The 24,561-nt window shown below is 39.8% G+C and overlaps 1 protein-coding gene across 2 annotated transcripts in view; it reads left to right on the top strand.

The window, feature by feature from the left end:
• The window catches only part of l(2)34Fc (reeler domain-containing lethal (2) 34Fc), a 30,869-nt gene extending 6,883 nt beyond the window's left edge, over positions 1-23,986 (top strand). Inside the window, exons 1-5 of one of the 2 annotated variants that reach the window (XM_090373732.1) lie at positions 1,306-1,370; positions 16,071-16,290; positions 16,404-16,552; positions 20,465-20,556; positions 23,766-23,986. In XM_090373732.1, the coding sequence (XP_090229858.1) occupies positions 16,098-16,290; positions 16,404-16,552; positions 20,465-20,556; positions 23,766-23,835 (504 nt within the window). In that variant the 5' untranslated portion in view covers positions 1,306-1,370; positions 16,071-16,097 and the 3' untranslated portion in view covers positions 23,836-23,986. Of the gene's footprint in view, positions 1-1,305; positions 1,371-16,070; positions 16,291-16,403; positions 16,553-20,464; positions 20,557-23,765 lie in introns of those variants that run through there. The other variant, XM_090373731.1, reaches the window with a different exon arrangement.
• Positions 23,987-24,561: the final 575 nt, after the last annotated feature.

Raw genomic sequence — 24,561 nt, 5'->3', positions numbered from 1 at the left:
ACTGAAAATGGTGAGGTTCTGTACATAGTGATAATGGCAGATGAGACCTGGCTTCATAATTTCGACTCAGAGAGTAAGCAACAATGCCCTGTTTGGAAGTCTACGTCATCGCGAACACCGAAAAATGCGAAAGTTGTGGCTTCTGCAGGAAAGGTTATGGTCATCTCTTCTGTTTTTTTCACATTCAAAGAATGGTTTACCAGCGTGTTATGCCACGTAATATGACTGTTACGAGACCTTACTACAGAACTGTACTGCAAACTTTACGGGTTCACATTCATCGCAAACGACTACAACTGCACGCAGGTGGGTGGATGCTGCATCACGACAATACTGTCATCGAGTACTTAGCCAGCGTTAACATCAAATGTGTTCCTCATCCGCCATATGGCCCTGACCTTGCGCTCTGTGATTTTTTTTATTTCAAAAGTTAAAGAAGGAACTGCGAGGAAAACGTTTCCAATCTCCAGACGAAGTTAAAATGGCTTCCACCATGTTTTTGAAGAATGGCAGAAACGTTGAAGTTTCATCAAATGGGGACTACTTTGAAAAGGTCCATCAAAATATGGATAGTTAATAAAGATATTTTGTGAAAAAAAAATTATCATTCGTTATTGAACAGTCGTCGTACAATTGGTGGTCCACATTTATTCATTTTTCCTAATCTTGTATAGACATTGTAGTCTTCAGCGTATTTGATTAACAACAAGGCCTAGATGAGGTATACCTGACCATGGTCTAGATCAAAGCAATGATCAGGTATTTCTGCTCTCGAAGTAACGATTCTAAAATGCACCATTTGCGTCCGAGACTCGGACGACTCTTGCGCCTCTTTCAGCCTTGAGCTCGGGGCGGTTCGTAGGTTGCTACATCCTCGTCCCAACTCCAGTGTTTGATACCCAACTCCAGTGTTTATTAATATACTATATTTTCTTCGAAAAGAACGCCGTTTATTGTAGCAGCACTTCGAAACTTTTATCAAGATTAAACCACAATGTATTAGCATTTGTGTGACACCAAATATAAGTTTTGCGTTAGTAAATATTGCCCTTTACCCACCTCTGTTTGACCTTCAATGGAAAAATTACGGAAGTAGGCAGGTACGGGAAGTAAGCAAGAAAGGATTCTTAAAACGACCGGACTAAATGCAAAATATTTCTTTGAAGCCTTCCTTAGAATGAGGAACAATGCACTTCTTCGAAGATTCATTTCTTAGAATGAGGAAGTGAACAAGCATTTCTTTGAAGAGTGAACGGAAATAGCCACTGATATATAAAATCAATAATTCTACTTCTTGTGAATCACAATCGAATTTGAAGTGCAATACTCTTTGACGATATTCTTAAGATTTAAAGAATTTCTAAGATTCGGTAAGTAAAATCATATGATGAATAAATGTTTCATAATTTAAAATAATTTCGTGTAGTGTAAAGAATTTTGATCTAGCTGAATTAGAATTTTAAGGATACTAGTAACGTTCATTTAATGGTTATATACAATATCAGTAATAGATAATCCTTTAGAGCAGTAGTTCTTAACCAAGGTTGCGAGGATGTTCACTAAAGACATCTCTCTCACAGACCCATAACCTTGAGATTATGGAATGAATGGACAACCCTCTCGATTGAGAAAAAAAAAACCGTCTCGATTGGGAAAAAAAAGAAAAGCCCAGAGGCTTTTCTTTTTTTTGTTTCCCATCAGAAAGCCCTGGATTTTCATCCCACAAGCAGACTATAGAATGAACCCAGTTTTGTACCTCCTCATGGATGACAGGATAATTTGATAGCCATTTGTCTATCATGATTGACTGAGCGGGACTTTTGTCCTTGAACGAGTCTAATGAGCAGCGGTCAAGGGGAAAGGTTATGCGAAGCAAAAGACCTGCATTTTGAGAACTGGTATCAAAGCCACTTAATTCGAAGTTACAACGAATAGTTATAATTCTTTATTTCTAGCAAAATGCGTATTGAAAAATAAGGCTTTGTTATTAAACATTCGTTAGCTTTTAAAGAGCGTATGGAAGGGACTTTAAAAATCTCGCGTAGAGGCCAAGCATTTGTAGTTACGCTGAAATTTAAAGGTGTGAATTAATTTAACAAGTTATTTTATCATAGCCTTACTTTCTTAAATATTAAATTACTTTAAAGAACACCTAGTTATTATATAGTGGGATGAGGTCGATTTTCTGTTTGCTGGACGAAAAACTCGAGTTTCCGGGAGAAAAAACCATGCTACACTCTCCTGAGACCGACTAACTCAGCCATGTTGTGAAAAAGCGCCGTAACAAATTCCTCAGGTTATCGACGAGACTCGAACTCAGGTCTTTTCCACCTGGTGTGGGGAGAACGGCGATCCTACCAACTGTGCTACCCACGAGGGCAAATAATATATGAGTTTTATTCGCAAGGCAGCAATTGCATTAAAAATCGTTCTAGAAACATCTTTGCGTCTGCATTTAGTTACACATTCAAGCATATTGTTTTTTAATTGGCTACTACAAAATGTCTCCTGTTCTCATAACTTATATCATAACAGAAGAGCAGTACGTTGTTTCATGTTGTCTATTACTTTGTGACAACTCATTTCCTGGAAGAATGAATTATTCGCTGCATGACTTTTCCTGCTGCCATACGCGACTACGGTGCTGTTAGGGATGACTCGTTAAGTGCAGGAAGTTGATATTTTAAATGAATATCTCTTATTAATTTGTCAGTAATGTAGTTTGTTTAAGTCGACGCGGGATTTTCCTGTCACGTGATAGACATTTTAATTTGACATCGAATCTCTTTTTTGTTGACTTTTAATAATTCCATAAGTTTCCTGTAGATTCAATTAGGAAAATTCATCTGATATTTTACACTCAGTAAGCAGTTTATTAGGACCACGACTTGGTATTGCATTGGATATCTGCTTACCTCCAAAACATCCATGGTTCCTCGATATGAATTCCACAAGATAGTGCAATGTTCCTCTGATATATTCGACCACAGCGAATCCAATTTCGTGGACAATGGGCGGAACGGGTCTTGTTTTTAAAATCTCTTTACCCTCATTCTACCAACATCCCCTGAACTGAAATCCGGCAACTCTGTGGACAAAGGAAAGGATAGAACAGTGCTATTTTTAATTTTATTTTTGGAACTGATGGCTTCTCACATTATCTTGCTAGCTGCAGTTGCCATGGTCACAGGGTGGTCATCGTAATGGGAATTCACTTCGTCTCATAAACATGTTTTAATGATCAATGTGGACGGTTGTGGTCACTCATCCTGACACATTCTTCAAGCTATAGCACTCCCACCAGTCGACAATATCTTTAAATTTCTTTCTGAAACATTGCAAAATGATAGCTTCATATTATATCTTCTGTACATGATTCTTCCATCTGCAAAATGCAACTGGATTCAAGTTTGGCTCTGCTATGAGCCACTTCCAATACTCTCTTTAGTATGCTCGCGAGGTTAGTAAAGTGGATAGCGTCGTTTCTCTCATATCGTGTGGAAACATTTTAAACTTTCCGAGAAACGTTCAGTCGATGGTAATCTTCTCGGTGGCTGAAGTTAGAAATACCTTCGCTGGAAGAGAAGCTACTTTTATGGGCTTTATGCATAGTGGCTGAGTTAATCGGTTTTTGGCGAGAGTTGTATGGTTTTTCGATACAGAAACTTGGGGTTTTCATTCATCGTGTAAAACAACTTTAAAATTGTTGCTAATGTCCCGTAAACAAAGATAGTAAATGTAGATTTGCTTTTCTCGGAAAAACGATGCTGGTAGTCAACTAACTCCATGTGCTCTCTTATGAGCGTTATAATAACTATTTTCGCACACCGCGTGGAAAAGGCTGGAGTTCGACACCCGTCAACGATGTGAACAATTTTATACTTTTCTTTTTCCTCACAACGTGGCCGAGTTAGTCGGTTTAAGGCGAGGGGTTTATTTTTTTCCCTCCCGGAAACTTGAATTTATCGTCCAGAAAAAGTAAACCGACCAATAAATAGACGAATACTGACGCCTCATACTTTAGTTGCTTTGGCACTTGATGCACACACACAGTATATGATTTTTTTTTTTTTTTTTTTTTTCTGTCAGTCCGAGTGACCCACTATTGATTTGTGCTCATTTTAAGCATTCCAGACACACGGAATAGGACTTTCTCCTTTTCTGACCTCTATACTAATTTAAAAAATATTGTAATTTTTTAATTTGAAATCTGTTACAGATTTAACCTCATTCTGTTCTTTTATAACTAGAAAATTTGAAAAGTTTAAAAGAAATAAATAAATGTCGCTCCGAACTAGTAATGAAGGGTTAGAAACCATATCACGAGACTCACAGATACGGTAAGCTACAAACCAAAACCTGTACTGTGTTTGTTCCTTCTTTTCCTTTCTTGTAAGATACTGCTTCCAAGAAATATATGCATCACACCTGAGCTAAGAAAAGGTGTTTTTCGGTCCAATAGATTTGGTCATGTACCATTTGTTAACACTTTTCGGGAGATCACTTTACGGTCATGCAGAGTTGGTAAAGAATTAAGGTCACTGAACTCTGTCTCAGACAAGAATTGGAACTTGCTGGTTGACATCACACAATCACTATGAACCATTATCTTCACTCATTTTCTCTGATGTTTCAGACGAAAGGACAACAATTTTTTTTTTAAATTTGATGTAAATCTCATGCAGTGTGATACGAGGTTATTGCTTTTAAACTGAACTACAGTGATACTTGATTGCGAGGGTTAGAGTAACTGTTTGTAATTAATGTTGCAAATTAACTCAAAAGACCCTAATATAACAGACTAGGACACCCCATTGTGTGTTTTGTGACCCAGTACGTGCTGTTGTTTTTATCTTTGTGCGTACAGAATCTTCTTCGTACAGCAGTTCCTGCATACTCTGATGTGGACACCCATTTAATACTTGTTTGGAAATAACTAACTCCACTCTTGCATTAGGCTTTGGATGGATTGAGTAAGCTAAATGTTATTAATATCCCTACTCTTTCTCAGAGCTGCTGATGCGCCATAAAAAAATCTAATAACCAACAAACCATCTCTTTCTCAGACAACACACCATAAGGGGTCATCAATTCAAACTGAGAAAGGGTGTTTTTAGGATAGATATGCGAAACTTGCTTTCAGCCAGAGGGTGGTTGATTATTGGGACAATCTTCCATCTGATATTATATGAATAGTTTGAATAAATTGACAAATTATTAGAGGAATGGACAGATGAGGTGGGCAGTGTTGTTGTTGTTGTGTGTTTCTTTTTTTTTTCTTTTTTTGTTGTTGTTGTTGCTGTATCAGCTTGTTTCCTTGTATTCTTTGCTACTAAATATGCTAATGCTAATTCACCCTCATAGGTAACACAAATTCAAATTATTTTATTAGAGTCACCCAGAATTGCTTCTATGTACCCATGTATGTATTGTGTCTATAAATTGCGTGTGTTCTCTGGTTGATTTGCCTGTTTTGCTGGACGAAAAAACCCCAGTTTCTGGGGGGGGGGGAACCTTGGTATCTACGCCCTGAGACCGAATAATTCGTGGATAGCACAGTCGGTAGAATTGTCATCCTCCCCCACACCGAGTGGAAAAGAGCTGAATTCGAGTCCCGTCGATGACGTGAGGAATTTTAATGGACCCTTTTCCCAACGTCACTGAGTTAGCCGGTCTCAGGCGAGGATAGCTTGGTTTTTTTCTCCTGGAAACTCGAATTTTTCGTCCAGCAAACGAAAATCGACCACAGAACACACACAATTTACAGACAGTATGCCTTAGATGCTGATATTACTAAAACCGAATACAACCAACCTGATACTAATTAGACCAATTTCAAACCAGCTATCGCAGCCAGTACAGTGGATAAGCTCGCTATTCATCTGCACCACATAGAAAAGTCTGGATTCGAATTCCATTTCGACTGAAGGAACTTTTTTAAGTTTTTCACATTGTAGCCAAATTAATCCGTCTCGAGAAAAGGACTTAAGGTATTTTATCAAAAAAATTTCTGGTTTTAATCTCGCTAACTACACAATCAAACCTATCAGGAAATACGTTTAATTTACAGACATGATATAAGGACACCTCATTGTCTTAGCTTCTTATTCTAAGCAACTCAATTTAACAGATTATGGTCTTGATCTTAACTGGCTTTTCTAAGGTTGTGATTGTTTAACTGCAAATCTGCTAACCTATTCGCTGACTGCTAGGTTCTGAGCATATTGGTCATGAAGTTGTTAATGGTCCACAACCATGTTCGATGAAGTTTAAGACTTTTGAGGGACCGTAGTCTGTCAAAATAAAAACCGTATCAAAGCAGACAAAAAGTCCTGAAGAACAGACACACAAGAAACAATCTTTCACCACTGGACTACAAACCACCACTTTCTGGGAGTCTCAGAAAAATCGTCATATTAAACAAAAACAAGTGAGCATAAATTAATCGCATGTGGTTAAATTTATATAGTCAAAAAAATAAGAGCTCTCTCCTAATATCAACACAAAGTTGAGTACTATGAAATGTTCCATAACCAATAAATTGTTATTTATTATCCCTCACCCCTAAGATTTTACGTTCTTCTCATTATGTACATCATATTTCATCGTCCATCTACTTATACAGGGTGTCTCAAAAATACACGACATAACTTCAGGAATGAGTTCCTCATATGTGGACAATAACAATATTTTATATCAACATCGTTCCGGAAATGCTTGGTTCCCGAGTTATTAACCGGAATGTCTTATCTCCCGTAGGTGATTCTTTCATCAAAAGGTACTCACAGAATCTGATTTGAGTACATGGTCGGAATTTCCATTCCGACTATGTACTCAAATCAGGAGCAAGCGGATATGCACTTTATGTATGGTTTGGCGGACGGCAATGCTCTGGAGGCTCGCAATTTGTACTACGAAAGGTTCCCAGAACGAAGATGTCCAGACAAGAAAACGTTTGAAGATATCCATCGCCGCCTTTGTGAACATGGGACCTTTACACCTAGTGATGCCGACAGAGGACGACCAAGATCTACGAGTCCTGATGTAGAGGAGGAGATTTTGGATGTTGTACATGCCACTCCTGGAATCAGCACACGGAGAATGGCAATGCAACTGGCTGTTCAACGTTCGACTATTTGGAGAGTGTTGCGAGAACACCAACTGTATCCTTACCATCTGCAACGGGTACGACGATACCAACGGAAATTTAGCGTCTTCTTCGCGAGTCCATAAGCCGTCGATGTGAGGCCTGTATTCATGCAGAAGGTGGACGTTTTGAGCAATTACTATAAGGTGATGTGAACAGTTAAGTGTGATAGACAGACCTTCAAAACTCGGAAACCAAGCATTTCCGGAACTATGTTGATATAAAATATTTTTATTGTCTACATATGAGGAACTCATTCCTGAAGTTATGCCGTGTATTTTTGAGACACCCTGTATATAGCCCTCGTGGGTAGCACAGCTGGTAGAATCGCTGTCCATCCCACACCGGGTGGAAAAGACCCGGGTTTCAGTCCCTTCGATGACGGGAGGAATTTTTATGGGCCTTTTTCACAACGTGGTGGGGTTAGTCCAGGCATTTTTTTTTTTTTTTCCCGGAAATTCGAGTTTTTCGTCCAGTAAATAGAAAATCGACCCCAAGAACACACGCAATACGTGGAGCAATATGGCCTTAGTCGTCAATGCTCCCACAATAACATACTTGTACATAGAATCCAGCTACAGTGCCATAAAATATTATGTAAACAATATAATCTGATACCTTGATCTTTAAGATTATGCAAATCTCATCGTATTTGAAAAGCAGTATAGTGTTATTTCAGTTCTTGAAGTGGTTTATATGCAAATTTTCTCCCTCTTTTCCTGTCTTGTTTAGAAGTGATTCTTGCAGGGTTTAGAGGGAGAATTTTATTTATTCGACTGTAGTAGTTTGAGTAATAAGATTCCAAAAAAAGAAATATATTATATCGGGAATATCGTGAGTATGTAGTGTTATAAGAATTTATACTGAATAAACAGCGATTTTTTTTTCTTTTTTTTCTGTACCATGGGATGATTCGCAAAAATCACGCTAGCGTGCAGGCAAGAAAGAGAATTATACTTGCAGAGAGTTATAATTATGCTGCAACGTTAAAAGAGGAAAATGACTTACATTATTCTGATAGTTCAAGGATGACCCCATCGGCGCTTAAAATTACTGTTTACGAAGATACCATATCAAGTCGGAAAGGAAGTCCGTGTCTGTTTACACCTGTTCCTTTTTCTTTTTAAAGGATGATGCAGTTTGTGGGAATGCTAGCCGACCATGACTGTACCACTCTGGGTTTTTCCAACTGACGTAATTAAGTAAATCGCTAATGACCTGTAGGTTACTGAAATAGGGAGATCGCTTCGTTACCAAATTACAGTATAGTCGTTTCGTCATTTATTTGGTAAGTTCTAGGTTTACTGGAATACTGTACATTGAATGCCTTAAAAGGAATACTGGACCATTATTCATGGACGAACATTTCAAGCTCCTTGAATTGTGAAGGTGGAGGAAATATTCTCACTCTCCTCTCCAATAAGCTGCAGTGGCTCAATGTTGTTTAAGTTTAGCGATTTTGTAAGCTATGGGAGATGCTTAGCCTCAGTTTCAAGATCCTGAAACCAAGACTGGACAAGTGCGATTGTTGCGTATTGGAGTATTATCATCTTGAAACACGGCATCTTTTGTGGAAAACAATGTTTGCACCATGGGACGAACTTGGTCACTTAGAATATTAGGGTAATCAGTGGCATTAATTTTCCCCCTTTCGGGGTGATGATAGGACCTAAAGAATACCAAGATATTGCTGCGCAAATTATTGTTAATCTTCCTCAATGTTTGATAGTTGTCACAAGACAATCAGGATGATAAGCTTCTTTTGGTATTCATCAAACGTAAACTCTCCCTGACATCGGAAAAAGTACGACTGATGATTCGTTTGAAAACTTGACATGTTTCCACTCATCAAGGTCCCTTCCATCATTGCTTCCTCTTTCTAGCATTACCACCAGCAGCGAGTGACTTGGCAGTAGCAGCTCTGCTTTAAATTTCACCTTTATGAAGTTCTCACCGCAATGTTTTTCTAGAAACTGGATTGTTGAGACTCAGTTAAGTTAAGTTCTACAGTTATATTTGAGGCAGTATTTTATGGCGGGTGATCTTTTTCAGTCAGCTTCGATTTTCTGCCCCAATTCTTCCTATTAGATTTTGTTTTTCGGTAATTGATGAATGTGGTCATCACTTTTGATAAATTTGCTCTAGTACATTGAACAAATCAGTAGTTGTCAAACTCTTTGGAATTCAGCCAGGTCGAACATTTTCTTTATGTACCTTTTTATATCACCTATAAATAAACAACAGCTTTTATAATCTTCACAAAAAAAAATAAACAAAAAAAAAATCATCACTGCATGTTCATAAATAGATATTGCAAAAACTACTACTTTCATATCAGGTGCTTCCATTATTTTATCCATCCCCTATATACAGACTTGTGTCTTTCGCAGATAGCACAGTGGTTATGATCTGTGCTCTTATACGTGTGGAAAAGGCCTGGATTTGTTTATCTCCTACATTACAGTTTTCTCATTTGTAATAAAGTTAAAAAAAAAAAACAGTGCGATTAGAATTCTTCTTTAATCGAGAGCAGTTAAATCAGCAAAGGAACGATTTTAAAAAATATATCTTAAAATAGCGGCCTCTTTAAGAGTTTAACTTATTCGTAATTTCTCATTGTTAAATCTTTTTAATTTATTTTATAAATTATAAAACTGATCAGGAAATTATTTATAAATTATTAAATATATAATTTAGATGTACTTTTTTATTTTCAAAAGAACTGTCATATCTGCCCTTGTGTATTATGTCCATAAATTGTTTGTGTTCTCTGGTCGATTTGAATATTTTCTGGATGAAGAACCCTAGTTTCAACCATGGGAACCTTCAGTTTTTATCATTTACCGAATTCAAACCTGGGCCTTTTCCACCTGTGTAGACGATGGTGATTAAAACGACTGCGCTATCCACGCGGACAATGTAGTCGTAGTGATAGGTGAAAGAACGAAGTGACGTGCCACTCTAAAATTTGCTCCCATTGCTTACGTGATCCACGCATACGCAATAGTGAAGCTTCGGAACACTTCTATTGCCGGTCGAATGATGGCTTAAGTGTGCCATATTTGGCTTCTACAGTTTCCAGTTTTGAGTAGTTTTATTCGTGTTTTTTCGTAATGAATGAAATAAAATTAATTTATGAAAAAACAGCTTTTCATCTTCGTCATAAGATGGCAAATATTGTGAGACGAAAGTTTATTTTTTTCCCTTTCATTACCAGTTGAAATCACCGTCTGCTGCTAGTGTTACGTACAATAAATGAGGCGTTATAAAGTTCTCCTTATTATCAAGACCATCAACTGATTTGTGAATGCATAAAAGGCGTAGCACGTATTACAGTCCATTGGAAAGTCAAGTCCTAAACGATTTGCATACGAGGTTAATGAGGATGTCCTACTAAAGTTGTTCCTGGCGACGTCTAAATTTGTCTTCCATGTGTGAAATGTTAGCTTTTGCCAGTGGATGCTGTAGAAATACCGTCCACCCAAGTTTTAAAATAGATACCTGGATCTTTTTTGCGGATGACTAAAAAAGTTAGTCGAAACTAATTAGTTCAAATAAGGAAGTTAGACATGCAGTAGAGTTGTGGTTGTTGTCGTAGGATTTTAGCCATATTGTTCCGTGTTTACTGTCTGTAAATTGCGTGTGTTCTATGGTCGATTTTCTGTTTTCTAGATGGAAAACCAGAGTTCCGGGGAGAAGAAACCATGCTACCCTCACCTGAGATCGACTAACTCAGCCACGTTGTGAAAACGGCCCATAAAAACTCCTCACGTCATTGATGTGACTGGAACTCAGGTCTTTTACACCCAGTGTAGGGAAGACGATGATTCTAGCAACTGTGCTACCCACGAGTGCATACACTCGTGGGTAGCACAGTTGATACTTGGGCAGACAATATACGAAAGGAAAATTGCTCCAGAAACTGCGGGGAAAAGATTTTCCTAGGATTATTTTATGAAGAAATTAAATTCAGAACCCCCCCCCTCCCCTCAACACTTTCTAGTCGGTTGAGCTTTAAATATTGGTGGAGCTGGATGTAATTTTCCCTCTGATGAAATATAGGACTTCTGCTGGTAAGGTATTTGATGAATTTTTTTTTCATCTTTTCAAGTTGGTCAGCGAGATTTTCCAGTTGATTAGCTACGTAAGGGTTCCAACTGGGAAGAAAACAAACTTCGGAAATATTAAATATTTAAAAAGAAGAACAGGAGATCTAGGATCGTCGAAATGGGTGGTGTTTCTTTTCATAAAGCTAAACTTTTTTCACATCGTGCCCATGGTTTTCTCTCCCAGAAACTCGGTTTTTTGGCTAGCAAACCAGCCATGGAATACACGCAATTTACAGACGCCCTATGCTAACCTTATGGCCTGTTTTTTCTTGGCATAAATTTCAAAAAAGCAATCCAACAACTACAGAGAGTTGTATTGACTTCTGTATTGAATCATATACACTGAGTGGTCAATGAATTATGACCACCCCTATGAAAACTGAATGCGACCCGTTGACCACGTGAGGTACGAGAGCGCAGCTACCTACGTAGCATAGATAAAGTGTCAGTGGTTCAGTAGGTAGTAAAATTCCGAGCGTGATGGGTAAAAAGGAAGGATTTATCGGATTTTGATAAGGGACAGATTGTGGGTGCTCAACGAGGTGGTGACTCGATTTCCCAAACGCCTAAACTGGTGGGATGTTCGAGAGCCGCCGTAGTTAAAGTGTACCAGGACTGGCGTCAAACAACGACCTAACGACAAAACTGCAAAGGTCAGCGAAAGGTTGATGTTAGAGGAGAGCGCCGGATCCGACGACTCGTACAGGCAAACAGGCGCAGCACTGTTGAAGAGTTGATTGCCCAATACAACATGGGCCAACCCTGGCATAACCATGTGTCGTACGCTCTCACGTGTGGGCTATACCAGCAGACGACCCCTACGACATCCTCTCCTAACCAAGGTTCATCGGCGTATAAGACTCGCCTGGTGCAAATAGCATGCAAATTAGACGTCAGAACACTGGAAGAAGGTGTGCTGGTCGGATGAGTCACGTTATTTACTCCACACCGTGGATGGTCGTGTACGGATTTGGCGTCAACAACATGAGGCTCTTCATCCACGCATGGTATCAAAAGTGCAGGCCGGTGGAGGCGGTTGTATGGTGTGGGGCACGTTTCACTGGCAGGAACTTGGACCCCTGGTGCATGTGGAACAACGTATCAGTGGTCTCCGCTATCGTCAACTGCTTGCTGACTGTGAACACCCCGCTGTGTTACACTTTTTCCCGAATGGTGATGATGTCTTCCAAGATGACAATGCGCCGAGCCATTGGACACGTTGGCCTCCGAGCTCCACCGATATTAATCCCATAGAGCACTTGTGGGACACTATGGAAAGGCATTTCAGACGTCTTTTAATACACCAATCACCTCCATACCTGTATTGCTGGGCGCATTACACACATCTTGGTTGGCCATACTCCCGAACGCTTCCGACATTTTGTTGAATCAATGCCACGTCGGATAGCTGCTGCTGTACCGAGGGCAAAAGAAGGACTTACGAAGTATTAGGTAGGTGGTCATAATTCAGTGATCACTCAGTGTATATCGCTCTCTTTGCCGGTGAAGTATAAATGACTTAGGTTATGTTTAGGTCTACGATACCCATGAAATCCACCAGTAATTTTAGATCCGGGGATTGGAATGGAGTGGGATACAATGGTTAAGCACTAAAGCGACTATCGCTATAGTATATATGTGTGTACGGGGTTGAGCGCCAATGCCACTAAGGCTATGAGGTGTCTGTATATTGTCTCTGTAAATTGCGTGTGTTTTTTGGTTTATTTGCTAAACGAAAAACTGAAACGTCCAGGAGAAGAAATTACGCAACTCCCGCCTGAGACCGACTAACTCGGCCACATTATGAAAAAAAGCTTATAAAAATTCCTCGTGTCATTAACAGGATTCGAACTCACGCCTTTTCCACCAATGTGAGAGGACGGTGACTAAAACCAGTTGCCACCTGTGAGGGCCTTCTTTTCAAAAGTCCTAAAAATAATTTCAGTACTTTTCTTAGATTTGAGCCGTATCTACTTCAAGAAATTTACAAATTATGCGCCGCTTTTTATGGGCTTGGAGAAAAAAAGAAAAAAAACTTCAAAATTCATAGGCCTACTGTTTTCTTTTTGTTTTTAACGACTTCAGTCTTTGTTCATTTGTGAGGCAATTGAAAGTTTTATAAACTACCGCGGGTCAGTTATATATGGGGTATGGCAATAAAGCTCCCGGACTGGTGCAATAAAAAGAACACAAAGTGAAGGAGCTCAAAATTCGTTTTATTTTCATTAAAAGTAATCACCACCACCACCTAAATGAGAGCACTTATTGTACCGTTCTAAACCTTTCTGAAAATATTCAGTGAAGGCGTCCAAAGAGATGACGTTCAATTCGGCGGTTACGTTTTTCTTTATGTCTCCAACATCCTGAAATCTTTATCCTTTGAGGGCAGATTTTACCTTTGGACCAATGACCTGAAACAAGAAAGAAAACGTATCTTCACACACCTTCAAGGAATTTGGCAGCATTCATGGGAAACCACGCCCAAAGGAGAAATTACCAGAAGATTCCTCCCATCCATTGACATGACTTTCCCGAAGTCTCCTTCCTGGTTTTCACCTGGTCTGCAAGTTACATTCCCGATCACAGGACATGGGCCCTTTCAACAAAAATTGACAGCAATGGGAATTGAAAGCAATCCATTCTGCCACTGTGGCGAAGAGGAGTCATGGGGGCATCTCATGTATGAGTGCCCTGCTTACGATGATTGTAGGCTCAAATTTTTAACTGAAATCCAGGAGAACCCTCGTAATCATGAAACATACCTGCTTCAGAATGAAACGACATACAAAGCCTTAACGAGTTACGCACAAGCTGTCTTTACCATCAGACGGGCAAAGTTTGCTGAACTTAGAGCTGCTCAGAACAACGACCTTCAAGTGCAAACACAAACTGGGGTCGGATAGCATTTTCCCAAACTGATAAAAGAGTAAGACTGAAGATTAAAATACTATGCTGGCATCATCATGGTTGGCACTCCTTGAAAAGCTGACTCCCAGAGAGTGCTTGGCCTTTGGCACTCGCACAGTGGCGCCTGCCCCTGTGACTTTTGATCCCTCTACCCATCCCCTATTTCTCCTTACTCGGGTGGACTGCCTTCTCTATCTGTCCACTTTAGCTTGTTCCTCACATTCAGATCCCTCTTCCTCTTGTTCCCCAGACCTTCTCTTCTCTTCTCTTTTTTTTTTTTTTTTTTAACTTGGTCTTCGCCCAGGACGCTCAGGCGACCCTGGCGGAGACTAGCCAGAGAATAATGGGCAGCCTGGCTATCTCCTAGCGGTGTGTGCGGGCAACGTGAGGTCCCACCAGGGGCCCTGCGGCCAAATGCCAGGACACCCAACAGAACCTAACGCAATATGTCATATACAACAGACAACACTTTTCTGGCATTTACAGTAGTTCTGTATTTCTTCACAGCGTACATATGGCGCAGATGTGAGAAATCACAGGTGGCGCCTGACCCTAACACTATGCACACTATGCACACTATTTACCTTTGGAAGTCTGCGCGGGTAGCACAGTGGTATCGTCACCGTCCTCCCCACACCGGGTGAAAAAGGCCTGGGTTCGAATCCCGTCGATGACGCGAGGAACTTTAATGGGCTTTTTTCACTCCGTGGCTGAGTTAGTTGGTCTCAGGCGTAGATAGCAAGGTTTTTCTCCCCAGTAACTGGGGTTTTTTCGTCCAGCAAAACAGGCAAATCAACCGTAGAATATACGCAATTTACAGATACAAATACGGGTTAATTATTTAATTACGAGCAACCCTAAAAAAAAATAATAATAATAATAAAATTTACCTTTGGAAAGAGGAAAAAGTGCGCTGGCGTTAGATCAGGAGCCTAGGGTGAATGGTTGATTTGTAAAATGCTGTGATTTTTCAAAATGGTCTTCACAAGTGCGGCCTGGGCGGAAGCATTGTCATGCAACAAGAATAAGCTTTTCTCTAGAAATTGCGGCCTCACTTGAGAAATGCGCCTCAATAAGCTTTGAATCACTTGTATCGACTCTCTTCCCCCCCGCAGTTACAAATTCCCTGTAAATCACACCCCGTTTGTTGAAAAACATGAACAGCATCGTCTTATCCTGGACTTCTGAAAACGAAAATTTTTAGGCCTTGGTGATGATTTTGAATTTCGTTGTATGTTCTGTCCCTGTGTCGTATTGAAACACCCAACACTCATCTTCAGTGACAATACAGTCTAAGAAATTAGGATTGTATTGAGAAGTCTGGATGAAGTCTTTGAATGATGACACTCTTCGTTGCTTCTGCTCATCATTGAGGCTGTACGGCAGACCTTCAACTTATCAGCCATTACTGTGAGAGTCAAACGACGATCGCTTGCCACAATTTCCCGAACTTTTTCAACTCTGTCCTCATTTCGAGAGGTTGACGGACACTCACTTCTCGGATCATCACGAACATCCTCACGTCCATCTTTGAACTGCTTTTACTAAATATTCATATTACTTAGACAAACATATTAAATTTTAGGATTACCCGGTAATGGAGTGTATTCTCTTGTCGGTTTGCCTGTTTGTGAGCGAATAGAAGAACCTAAAGTAGGATTTGACCCAAGTTTTCGCTGAAAGTTGGGTTAAATCCTACTTCCCCCAAGGAAGCAAACGATAGTATTTCTAAAAAAAAATTCACTTGAAATGCTTTTAAAAACATTATTGAGATGAATCTTCATCAATTAAAATATATGTATGTTATTGTATAACGCTGAGCTGTTCTGCTTGTAAATTATAATTCATGACGAAACCATTTAGAGTTTTAAAGTGAAATAACTTCTTTTCTCTTTTTTACTTTCTAGACCCTACGTTACTCTACTATAAAAGCCATGAAGACTCTGTCTTTCCTCGTTGTATGCTTCGCTACAGTGATTCTGTACTGTAATGCGTATCCAACTGGAGCTCCAGTAGAAGTGTGTAAAACCTTGGAAGTTGGACATAATGAAACAATCCAGAGCCAGGAAGCACCATATGAAATATCTTTGGATCCAGCTACAGTAAAGTCTGGAGGATCAGTCGTTGGTAAGAATGAGACAAGAAATCACTATTATAAAACATATCGTGTAGTATAAGATAATTATTAGATTATAAAGTAACTAGTAAGACATTTAATGTATTTTCTGTTTATTATGTAGTTACGATCAAAGGTGTCACTGCTAGCGATACATTCAAAGGATTCTTAATGCACGCTGCTGACGCAAATTCGAAAGAGGCTAAGCTTATTGGAAGTTTTAAGGAAGATCCTAGTAATACCCAGTTGATAGACTGCGAGGACGGAAAGGGGGTAAGTAATAATTCTGCCAGTAAATAGTAGATTGGGTAAAATTAATATATTCCAGATTAATCTGTGGCTAATACGTGCATTACAATAAATGATTTGTTATGATGATCAAAGGGTTGTCGAAACTCATAGTAATCTGAGACCTTCACGAGATAAACCATTCACTTCGTCAGTGTGTTGCGGCTTTCTTCACAAGGACTTCACAAAATTATCTTAGAGAGAACAGCTGATAAAAATAATATGATTGAGGGTTGAGAAGCCAGAAGAAACTTGTTAACGCACTGGACTTGAATTCCTGTAGGTTATACTTTTGCGTCAGTGACCGGATTCGAATCCGGGCCTTTACCGGATTCTAATCCGCTGAATACGAGATAATCGCTCGTATAATCACTGTGCTACCCCGCAGATTTGTATTAGCATTGAAGCTTAAAAGGCCAATAGAAGATCTCCAACCGACAGGAACGTCATCCCCTGCCTATCCTTAAAGATGCATGCTTTTAAGATGCAAGGGGCCGCTCCACCAATCTTTAGAGCTACATGCTATAATTTCTTATTTCTACAGTAGAGCTGCAGCATCTCAGCTGTTGATTGTGAAATCCAATGCACAGTTCTGGTTGAAAAGGTAAGAAAGCATCGAAGCTGGATTGTACTTCAATGGAAAGCAATACTGTGGAGCAATGGGTTAGGATACATGCCCTAGCAGCCAGATGTCTATGTCTGGAGAATGCCTGTCGATTGCTTTGACCAGAGTGTGTTGCCCTAACAGTTTTCCTAATTGTAGTATGGTACAGAGACCCGTGGCATGGCCTTGTTCTATTAATCGTATTGCACAGAACTATGAATGTCGAGTGCTACGTTCAAGCAATAGATAACGCTATGTCAATCACTGTGGCATTTTACCAACCGGTAGGTACACCTTCCAACACGATTACACCCAGAATCACAAAGCATGGTTTGCAGACAATAGTGTCAGGACAGTGCTTCCATCTGTGGGATGTATTAGAACTCCTAATTTGGGCATTCTCATGAAGGCCATCTGCATTGCTTGCTTTGAAAAAAGAACAGATAAATCGGCAGAAAGCTTGACGCAATGCATTCATGCAATCACTGAGGTCAATGTAGTTCAACACCGTACTAATTTTCTTACAAAATTCTTGTTTTGTTCTGAATTGCATATATCCCATTACTTATGGTAACGTGAAGTATTTAAAGCCATTACACCCGATGCTTAAAACATCTAATCATATGTTTGGTGTAAACTGATTCGTGGAGTAATGTTATTAGTGGGGTCCCACGGGGTTTGGTGTTGGGTCCACTGTTTTTTGTATATTTATCAATGATATTTATGAAGGTATACCAGGCTTAGTGTCGAATTTTGCAGATGATACAAAGGTTGGCAAGGTTGTTAATAACAGTGTGTTACTGCAACAGGATCTAGAAAATTTGGGAAGATGGGCTAAGAAGTGGCAACTGAAGTTTAACATTGACAAATGCAAAGTACTGCATATGGGTAGAAGTAACCCCAGAGGAACGTACCAACTGTGTGGTACTAAACTTAGGGGGTAGAAAATTAAAAACACCTGGGAGTGATTGTGCAGTCAGATATGAAGTTTTCTGAGGAATGCAGACAGGCTGCAAAAGCAATCGGGTTTTGTCAATGATATGCTGTACAGGAATTTTGCTAGCAAGATAAAGGAGGTGATTATCTCTTTGTATAAGGCAATGATCAGGCCATGCCTTGAGTACTGCGTACAGGTCTGGAGGCCTCATTTTAGGAAGGATGTAGATTTGCTTGAGCGTGTACAGAGAAGGGCAACAAGATTGATGAGGGGAATGAAGGGATCCTCTTACCAAGAGAGGCTTAAGTTCTGCAAATTGCAGCGGCTGGAAACTAGGCACCTGCGAGGTGATCTGATTGAGTTGTATAAGGCCTTGAATGGGTTGAGCACGCTGAATTCTGGTGGGATTCTTCCACTTGCTCAGATTACGAACCTAAGGGGGCATAAATTCAAATTGAGGAAAGAGAGTTGACAGATATGCGGAATTGTGCCTTTAGCCAGCGGGTGGTTAATTGCTGGAACAAACTTCCATCTGTCGTTGTGGAAGTTGATAGCTTAAATAAATTCAAGGAGGAACAGGACAAATTTTTAGAGAGAATGGATGTGTGAATTTTTTTGGCTGATGCTACATAAGATCATACGCTTGCTCTCTTGCATCACATGCCTCTATTACTATTACTATTACCTTCCTCGACATGGAATTACAGTATATACGCCGGCTTTTCATCCAGACTGGATAACGCCGTGGTTTTTTGCCACAAAAGAAGTTAGTAACCATTCTACAATTCTTGTACAATTCTGAAAAGTAAGATAACCTATTAGCGGTTATAAATTGTGAAATCGTTACTGACTTTTTTTTAGTGACAAGAAACCAATACTTTTAAAGTGACAATACTTGTAGATATAACGTTTTAGTAGGTTTCTGGTGATTTTTTTCCATCCTTTCTTATTAATGTCAAATTTAGAAAATTTATATTAGAATTTGTCTCGTGTTTGTTTCCTGTTAGAAATGAATGTTAGAAAGAGAAAGTGAATGGTAGTGTTATTAATCTTTTATTATTATTTTTGACAGCAACGTACATGTATATGCACTCAGTGATCACTGAATTGTGATCAGCTACCTAATACCATGTTGGGCCACCTTTCGCTCGGATAATAGCTGCTATTCGCCCAGACATTGCTATCACTAGATGACGCCTCACTTCCCTTTCCAAAAAATCCCACAGATGTTCAATTGGATTGAGGTTAGGGAAATTTGGAGGCCAATAAAGATGGTTGATATCTTCACTGTCTTCCTCGAAACATTCGTGCACAATTCGGGTCCCGATGACAAAGCTCATTATCGTCTTGGAAGATTTCACTTCTGTCGGGAAAAATACAACATGGCAGGGTGTGCAGTCTCCTAAGAGCTGCCCGTAGACCTCACCAGTGAAAAGTTCATCCATACGCACTAGTTCTTGCCAGAAAAACATGCCCCATTTTTAGCAACAACCGACCTGCCCGGACAGTGGGCACCACTCACGCTGGGTCCATTGATTTATGTTGCTTGCGCCGCACACGGTGTCCGTCGGCGTGTTAAACCGAGTTGTTGGATTCATCCGACCACAACACTCGTTTCCAGTGCTCCAGTGTCCAACCAGCGTGTTGCTGACATCACAGCATTCGTTGTCGACGAACAGCGGTGAGGACAGGGTGTCTCTTGAGTCGTCTGCTGTGGAACCCCATATCTCTGAGTGTGCGGTGCATCGTCATTTGGGGTATTATTCTGGCATTCTTCATATTGTATTGCGATGTCAACTATCGCACAGTGACCTGCTGTTCAACCCGTACAAGGCGCTGCACACTTCGCTCACCACGAACATCCACCTAGGGTAATCTTTACAGTTCTGTCGGGGGTGATGGTTTGACCCATTTGATACCATTCGAGACTATTCTTTGTACACCTTAAATCACAGTGGGCAGTGAGCAACCGACAGGACGTCCCGTTTCAGATATGGAAGCACCCTACTCATGAGCTCCTAGATTCATGCCATTTTGAAATTCCGTGATATTTTCTACGTCCTATTAACCGCTTTATCACTTTGACTTGCGACCAGATGCAAATTACCTCTGTCTAGGGTACGAAGCTGTTAGGCTTTTTATGCTAAGAGCTATGTGGCATGGTCTATTACGGATGGGGTGGTCACAATTCAGTAATCACTGAGTGAATTGTGATTCAGTAATCACTGTTATTAACACAAAAATAAGTGGACACCAATCGTTATCTATCTTATTTTATTTACTATTGAGGCTTTCAGCTTCAGAATTTTACTTTAACTTCCGAAATGATAAATATTTGTTATTCTTTATCCTCCAGAATGCAATTACTCATATCAATAATGACGACAAGAACCAAGTATCATTCACATGGGTTGCACCTGAAGATTTCAAGGGAGACGTATATTTCAGGTATGTTTGTATTTTGTGAACTTCGTCAGAATTTTAGTTATTAGTTTTGTTTATTTAAACTTTATTTATCTAAGATATTTATTTCAGATAATTTAAATATAAATTATCTGAAATAAATAACTTAGATAAGTTTCGTTATCTAAAATAACGAAAATTTCTTGCTTATACTCCGGCGTGACCACCGGGTCAATGGAGTTTACAATAAATCATCAATACAAACTTTAATCGTATTGAGCAGTCACCTGCTTGAACCCCGTCCACTCAAAAAGCACGTACTACTGCATTCACACTTCTGACCCCTCGGCTACGTCAGTTACGAGGTATTAACCCAAATAACGTTGTCTTCCTCATTTGCGCGAATAAGGGAGTTTATAAGGGATTTGGTGGATGGAAAGCAAACTTCCTTGTTCGTTAAAGCCTGAATGTATATAGATGTAGTCAGATGACTTAATGTACGATGGTCCAAAGAATTTTTGAGACAGTTCAAAGAGTGAGGGACTAGTACAAGAAGACCGAGTGTATTTCTGGAGCAACTATGAATGAAAATTAACATTTGAGAATATTGCCACAAACAACTCGATTGCTTTTGGACTTTGTGGACACCAGATGTGGGAGGACGGCGATCCAACCAACTGTGCTACCCACGAGGGCGAACACACTGAATTTATAGACATAATATATATGGTGCAGTGTGGTCTTAGACGGGATTTGAACCACCGGGCCTTTTCCAACGAAGGCAAGGGTTTATATTTGAAACATTTGCATTGTTACAGGCCGTAACTGTGCATTACAGGCCGTAATGCACAGTTCTAATTCTGCATGAAACAAATGTATAACTTACAGCAAGTGTACGATGAGTATTTGTTGAAACACGCGATGCCATCAGAAGGAAAATCCTGCAGAAACTAACTGAAGGGTAGGTATTCTGACATATGAAAGTCCCGGCCCTGTGGTTCAAAATGATTAAATAGTACCGCACTGAATTTCGAAAAACAGCATTTGAGCATGCACCCTTCTTTTCATCTCTTGTACAATTCGAGTTTTTCTTTGTCTAAGGGTAAAACAGTTTCTTAAAGGCCGCCCTTTCAAAGAAAAGTGTTGCTAAGATTCCGCTAAAGACAATACCACAAAATGGTTTCCTACACTGCTTTCAATTATACCAATTATTTTCAATAATTTTACAATGGTCGGCAAAAATATTGGTTCTTAAGGATGTTTCTTTGAAAGTGATGCTGTTTAAACGCACGCTACTTTTCTTTTACTTTTTTGGAAGAACAATACAGTCCTGAATTATTTTACATCAATCTTTCAAACATGAAAACCAGGCACGATGAGAAAACCAACTGAGCCTTATCTTTCCTTCGTTTCTGCGTACAAGCTATCAATCAGTAGTAAAGCTAATAAACTACAAGTAAAAAGGCTAAAGTGGATGTGATGTTAAGATTTATTTAAAGATAAAAATATACTTCTCTTTTGTTAGGCTAGACACTGACAGGCAACTTTAGATGCTCAACTATTTGCTTGGACAGAACATATTGCTTTGTAATTACGCATACAGGCTTTATTTTCTTTGCAGCGCCTAAAAGCAACATACTCTATTCTTAAAGCAACGAAACTGTTGCCTGTATGAATGAGATGCACTCTTTTTTTTGATAGCCCTCTTTCTTCTGCAGGCTGTGTGACTCACCGACCACGAGAGACTATAGTTTTTACCTCTGCTCTTTATTCTGTCGCCGACGTATCGATTCGTCAACGCACACCAGCTTGTTGGTCACTGCCTCGCTAGCTCAAAAAAAAAAAAAAAAAAAAAAGTGCACGCTTGAGAGCAGCTGCAGCCAGCAGACATTTATGGTATCTTATGTAGGAAGGCACTGTCAGTTCAACTCCGCCAGCTACAGTCATTAAAGAAATAGCAGGAGAGGCAATGATAACTTGCGATTTAAGAAAGTTATACACTAGCGGGCATAGTGGCATAGTTCTTAGGGTAAGGCGCCACCTGGTCTCCCACCACTGCGCCATCTCTACTCTTGTGAAGTATACAGGACTCTTAAATTCCAGAAATGTGTGTGACATGTATGTGTGTATACTATTGTGTTGGGTTTTGTTGGTTCTCTGGCTTCTTGGTCGCAGGGACCCTAACGGGACCCTACGGTGTCTGCCACCACCACTGGGAGGTGAGCTACCCATCACACTGTGGCCGCCTCTGCTAGGGTCGCCGGAGCTTCCTGGCAAAGGCCACAATAAAAAAAGAAAAAACTTTTTGTTAAAGAGAATTCACAGAGAATAAGAGAGGAGGACGTCAGACTGGAGTGAAAGAAAGGTGTACTAATAGTGAAGACAGTCCACCATGGATTTAGGCGAAGTGGGAGTAGGGAAGGGGATTAAAAGTTCCAGGAACAGGTGGTGTGAACGTCATTGGCCAAGCGCTCTATGTATTGATCCCACACCCAGTTGACACCCACTTTATGGTGCGGGAGCCAGCATGTATCCTACCCATAAAGGCTTTGCAGTATAATTTCCGTAGCACAGATTTACATTTATCCTACCCCCGAAGGGGTTAGTAGGAAGTGGAGAGTATTCTGGCTGTCCTAGCACCGGTGAGTTTGGCACGCTTTATGGTGAAGACAACCTGGGCAAATCGAATGAATGCAATACACTAACGGACAAAGGCTTCAGGAGTCCAGTTTCCACACTTGGATTTATTTGTTTGTTGTAAGGTTTTAGGCACATTAACAACGTAGGCCATATTGTGCCCTATATATTATGTCTGTACATTGCTTGTGTTCTGTGGTCGATTTGCTGTTTGCTGGAAGGAAAACCCGAGTTTCTGGGAGAAAAAAACCATGCAACTCTTACCTGAGATCTGACTAACTCAGTCACGTTGTGCAAAACACTTATAAAAATTCCTCTCGTCATCAGTGGGATTCGAATTCAGATCTTTTCCAACCGGTGTGTGGAGAACGGCGATTCTACCAAATTTCTACCGGCGAAACCAAGCGCTACAAATATTTTTCCTAGTTTGTTTCGCGAAGTGAGGGGGCAGTTGTTCTTTTGATGCACATTGAATATATAATTCAATCACTTAGGAAAATCATATTAATTTTTCGCAGGATTGTTTAATTATGTTTCTTAATTTTGAGCCATCGATAAATTTTTTTAGTTATGTGTTAGTTAAACTGCAATCTAAAAATAAAACTTATTAATTTCAGAATGTCAATTGTGAAGAGTCTTAAAGTGTACTGGATTGGTCTCACCTCCTCCAAGCTAACAGTGTATTAAATGCAAAGAAGAGTGAAAATGTCCAGTAATATCTAGCAGAAGCACAGAAGAACAGCACCGCACCATTTGTTTAGAAATAATATGTAGCGATTTTCATGATTCATTTTCACCATTTTTTTCTTCAATTTGACAATAAAGTGTTTCGTTTATACTGACTTTATGATTACTAACATACACGATCATCATCCGATAGACTCTAGTAAATATTATTTTCTGGACATTCTGCAAATCACACTGGATCAGTTAACTTCAGCAGAAGGTAACAACGCTTGTCGTTCCATTGGACTTGTTATCGTTACACAGTTCAAGAACGATGCATAAAGAATCATTCTTGATCCTTTGTGCATTCTGATATTTTGAAATAATAATACAGGGCTCGACAGATTTAACAGACCAGTGGTGGTGTAACTCGTGCAGCTTTAGATGAAGCGGAAGAAAATTTGGTATAATGGTGTACCACAGAATAACGATGAAGTGAGGAGATAGCGAGAAACTTCGGATAGTTATAAGGGACATTTACAGGGGTTTGTATAAGAATTACCAAAAAAGGTCACATTACAAGATGCTCGAAAATATGGTCACATTATATCACTACGGTGTATGATCCCCTCCAACGGTTAAAAAGACCTGGCAGCGGAGAACCATGCTCGATATAAGGGTGTCTGTGAGATAACGTGGCAATAAATCCCATTCTTCCACCAGCACAGAGCTGAGCTCAAAATGATC

The sequence above is a fragment of the Mastigoproctus giganteus genome, chromosome 5 (genome assembly GCF_048544385.1).
Source record: "Mastigoproctus giganteus isolate SK-2022 chromosome 5, ASM4854438v1, whole genome shotgun sequence".
Taxonomy (NCBI): domain Eukaryota; kingdom Metazoa; phylum Arthropoda; class Arachnida; order Uropygi; family Thelyphonidae; genus Mastigoproctus; species Mastigoproctus giganteus.
Note: the sequence above shows the minus strand (reverse complement) of the source record. Positions and strands in the feature narration are given on the sequence as shown.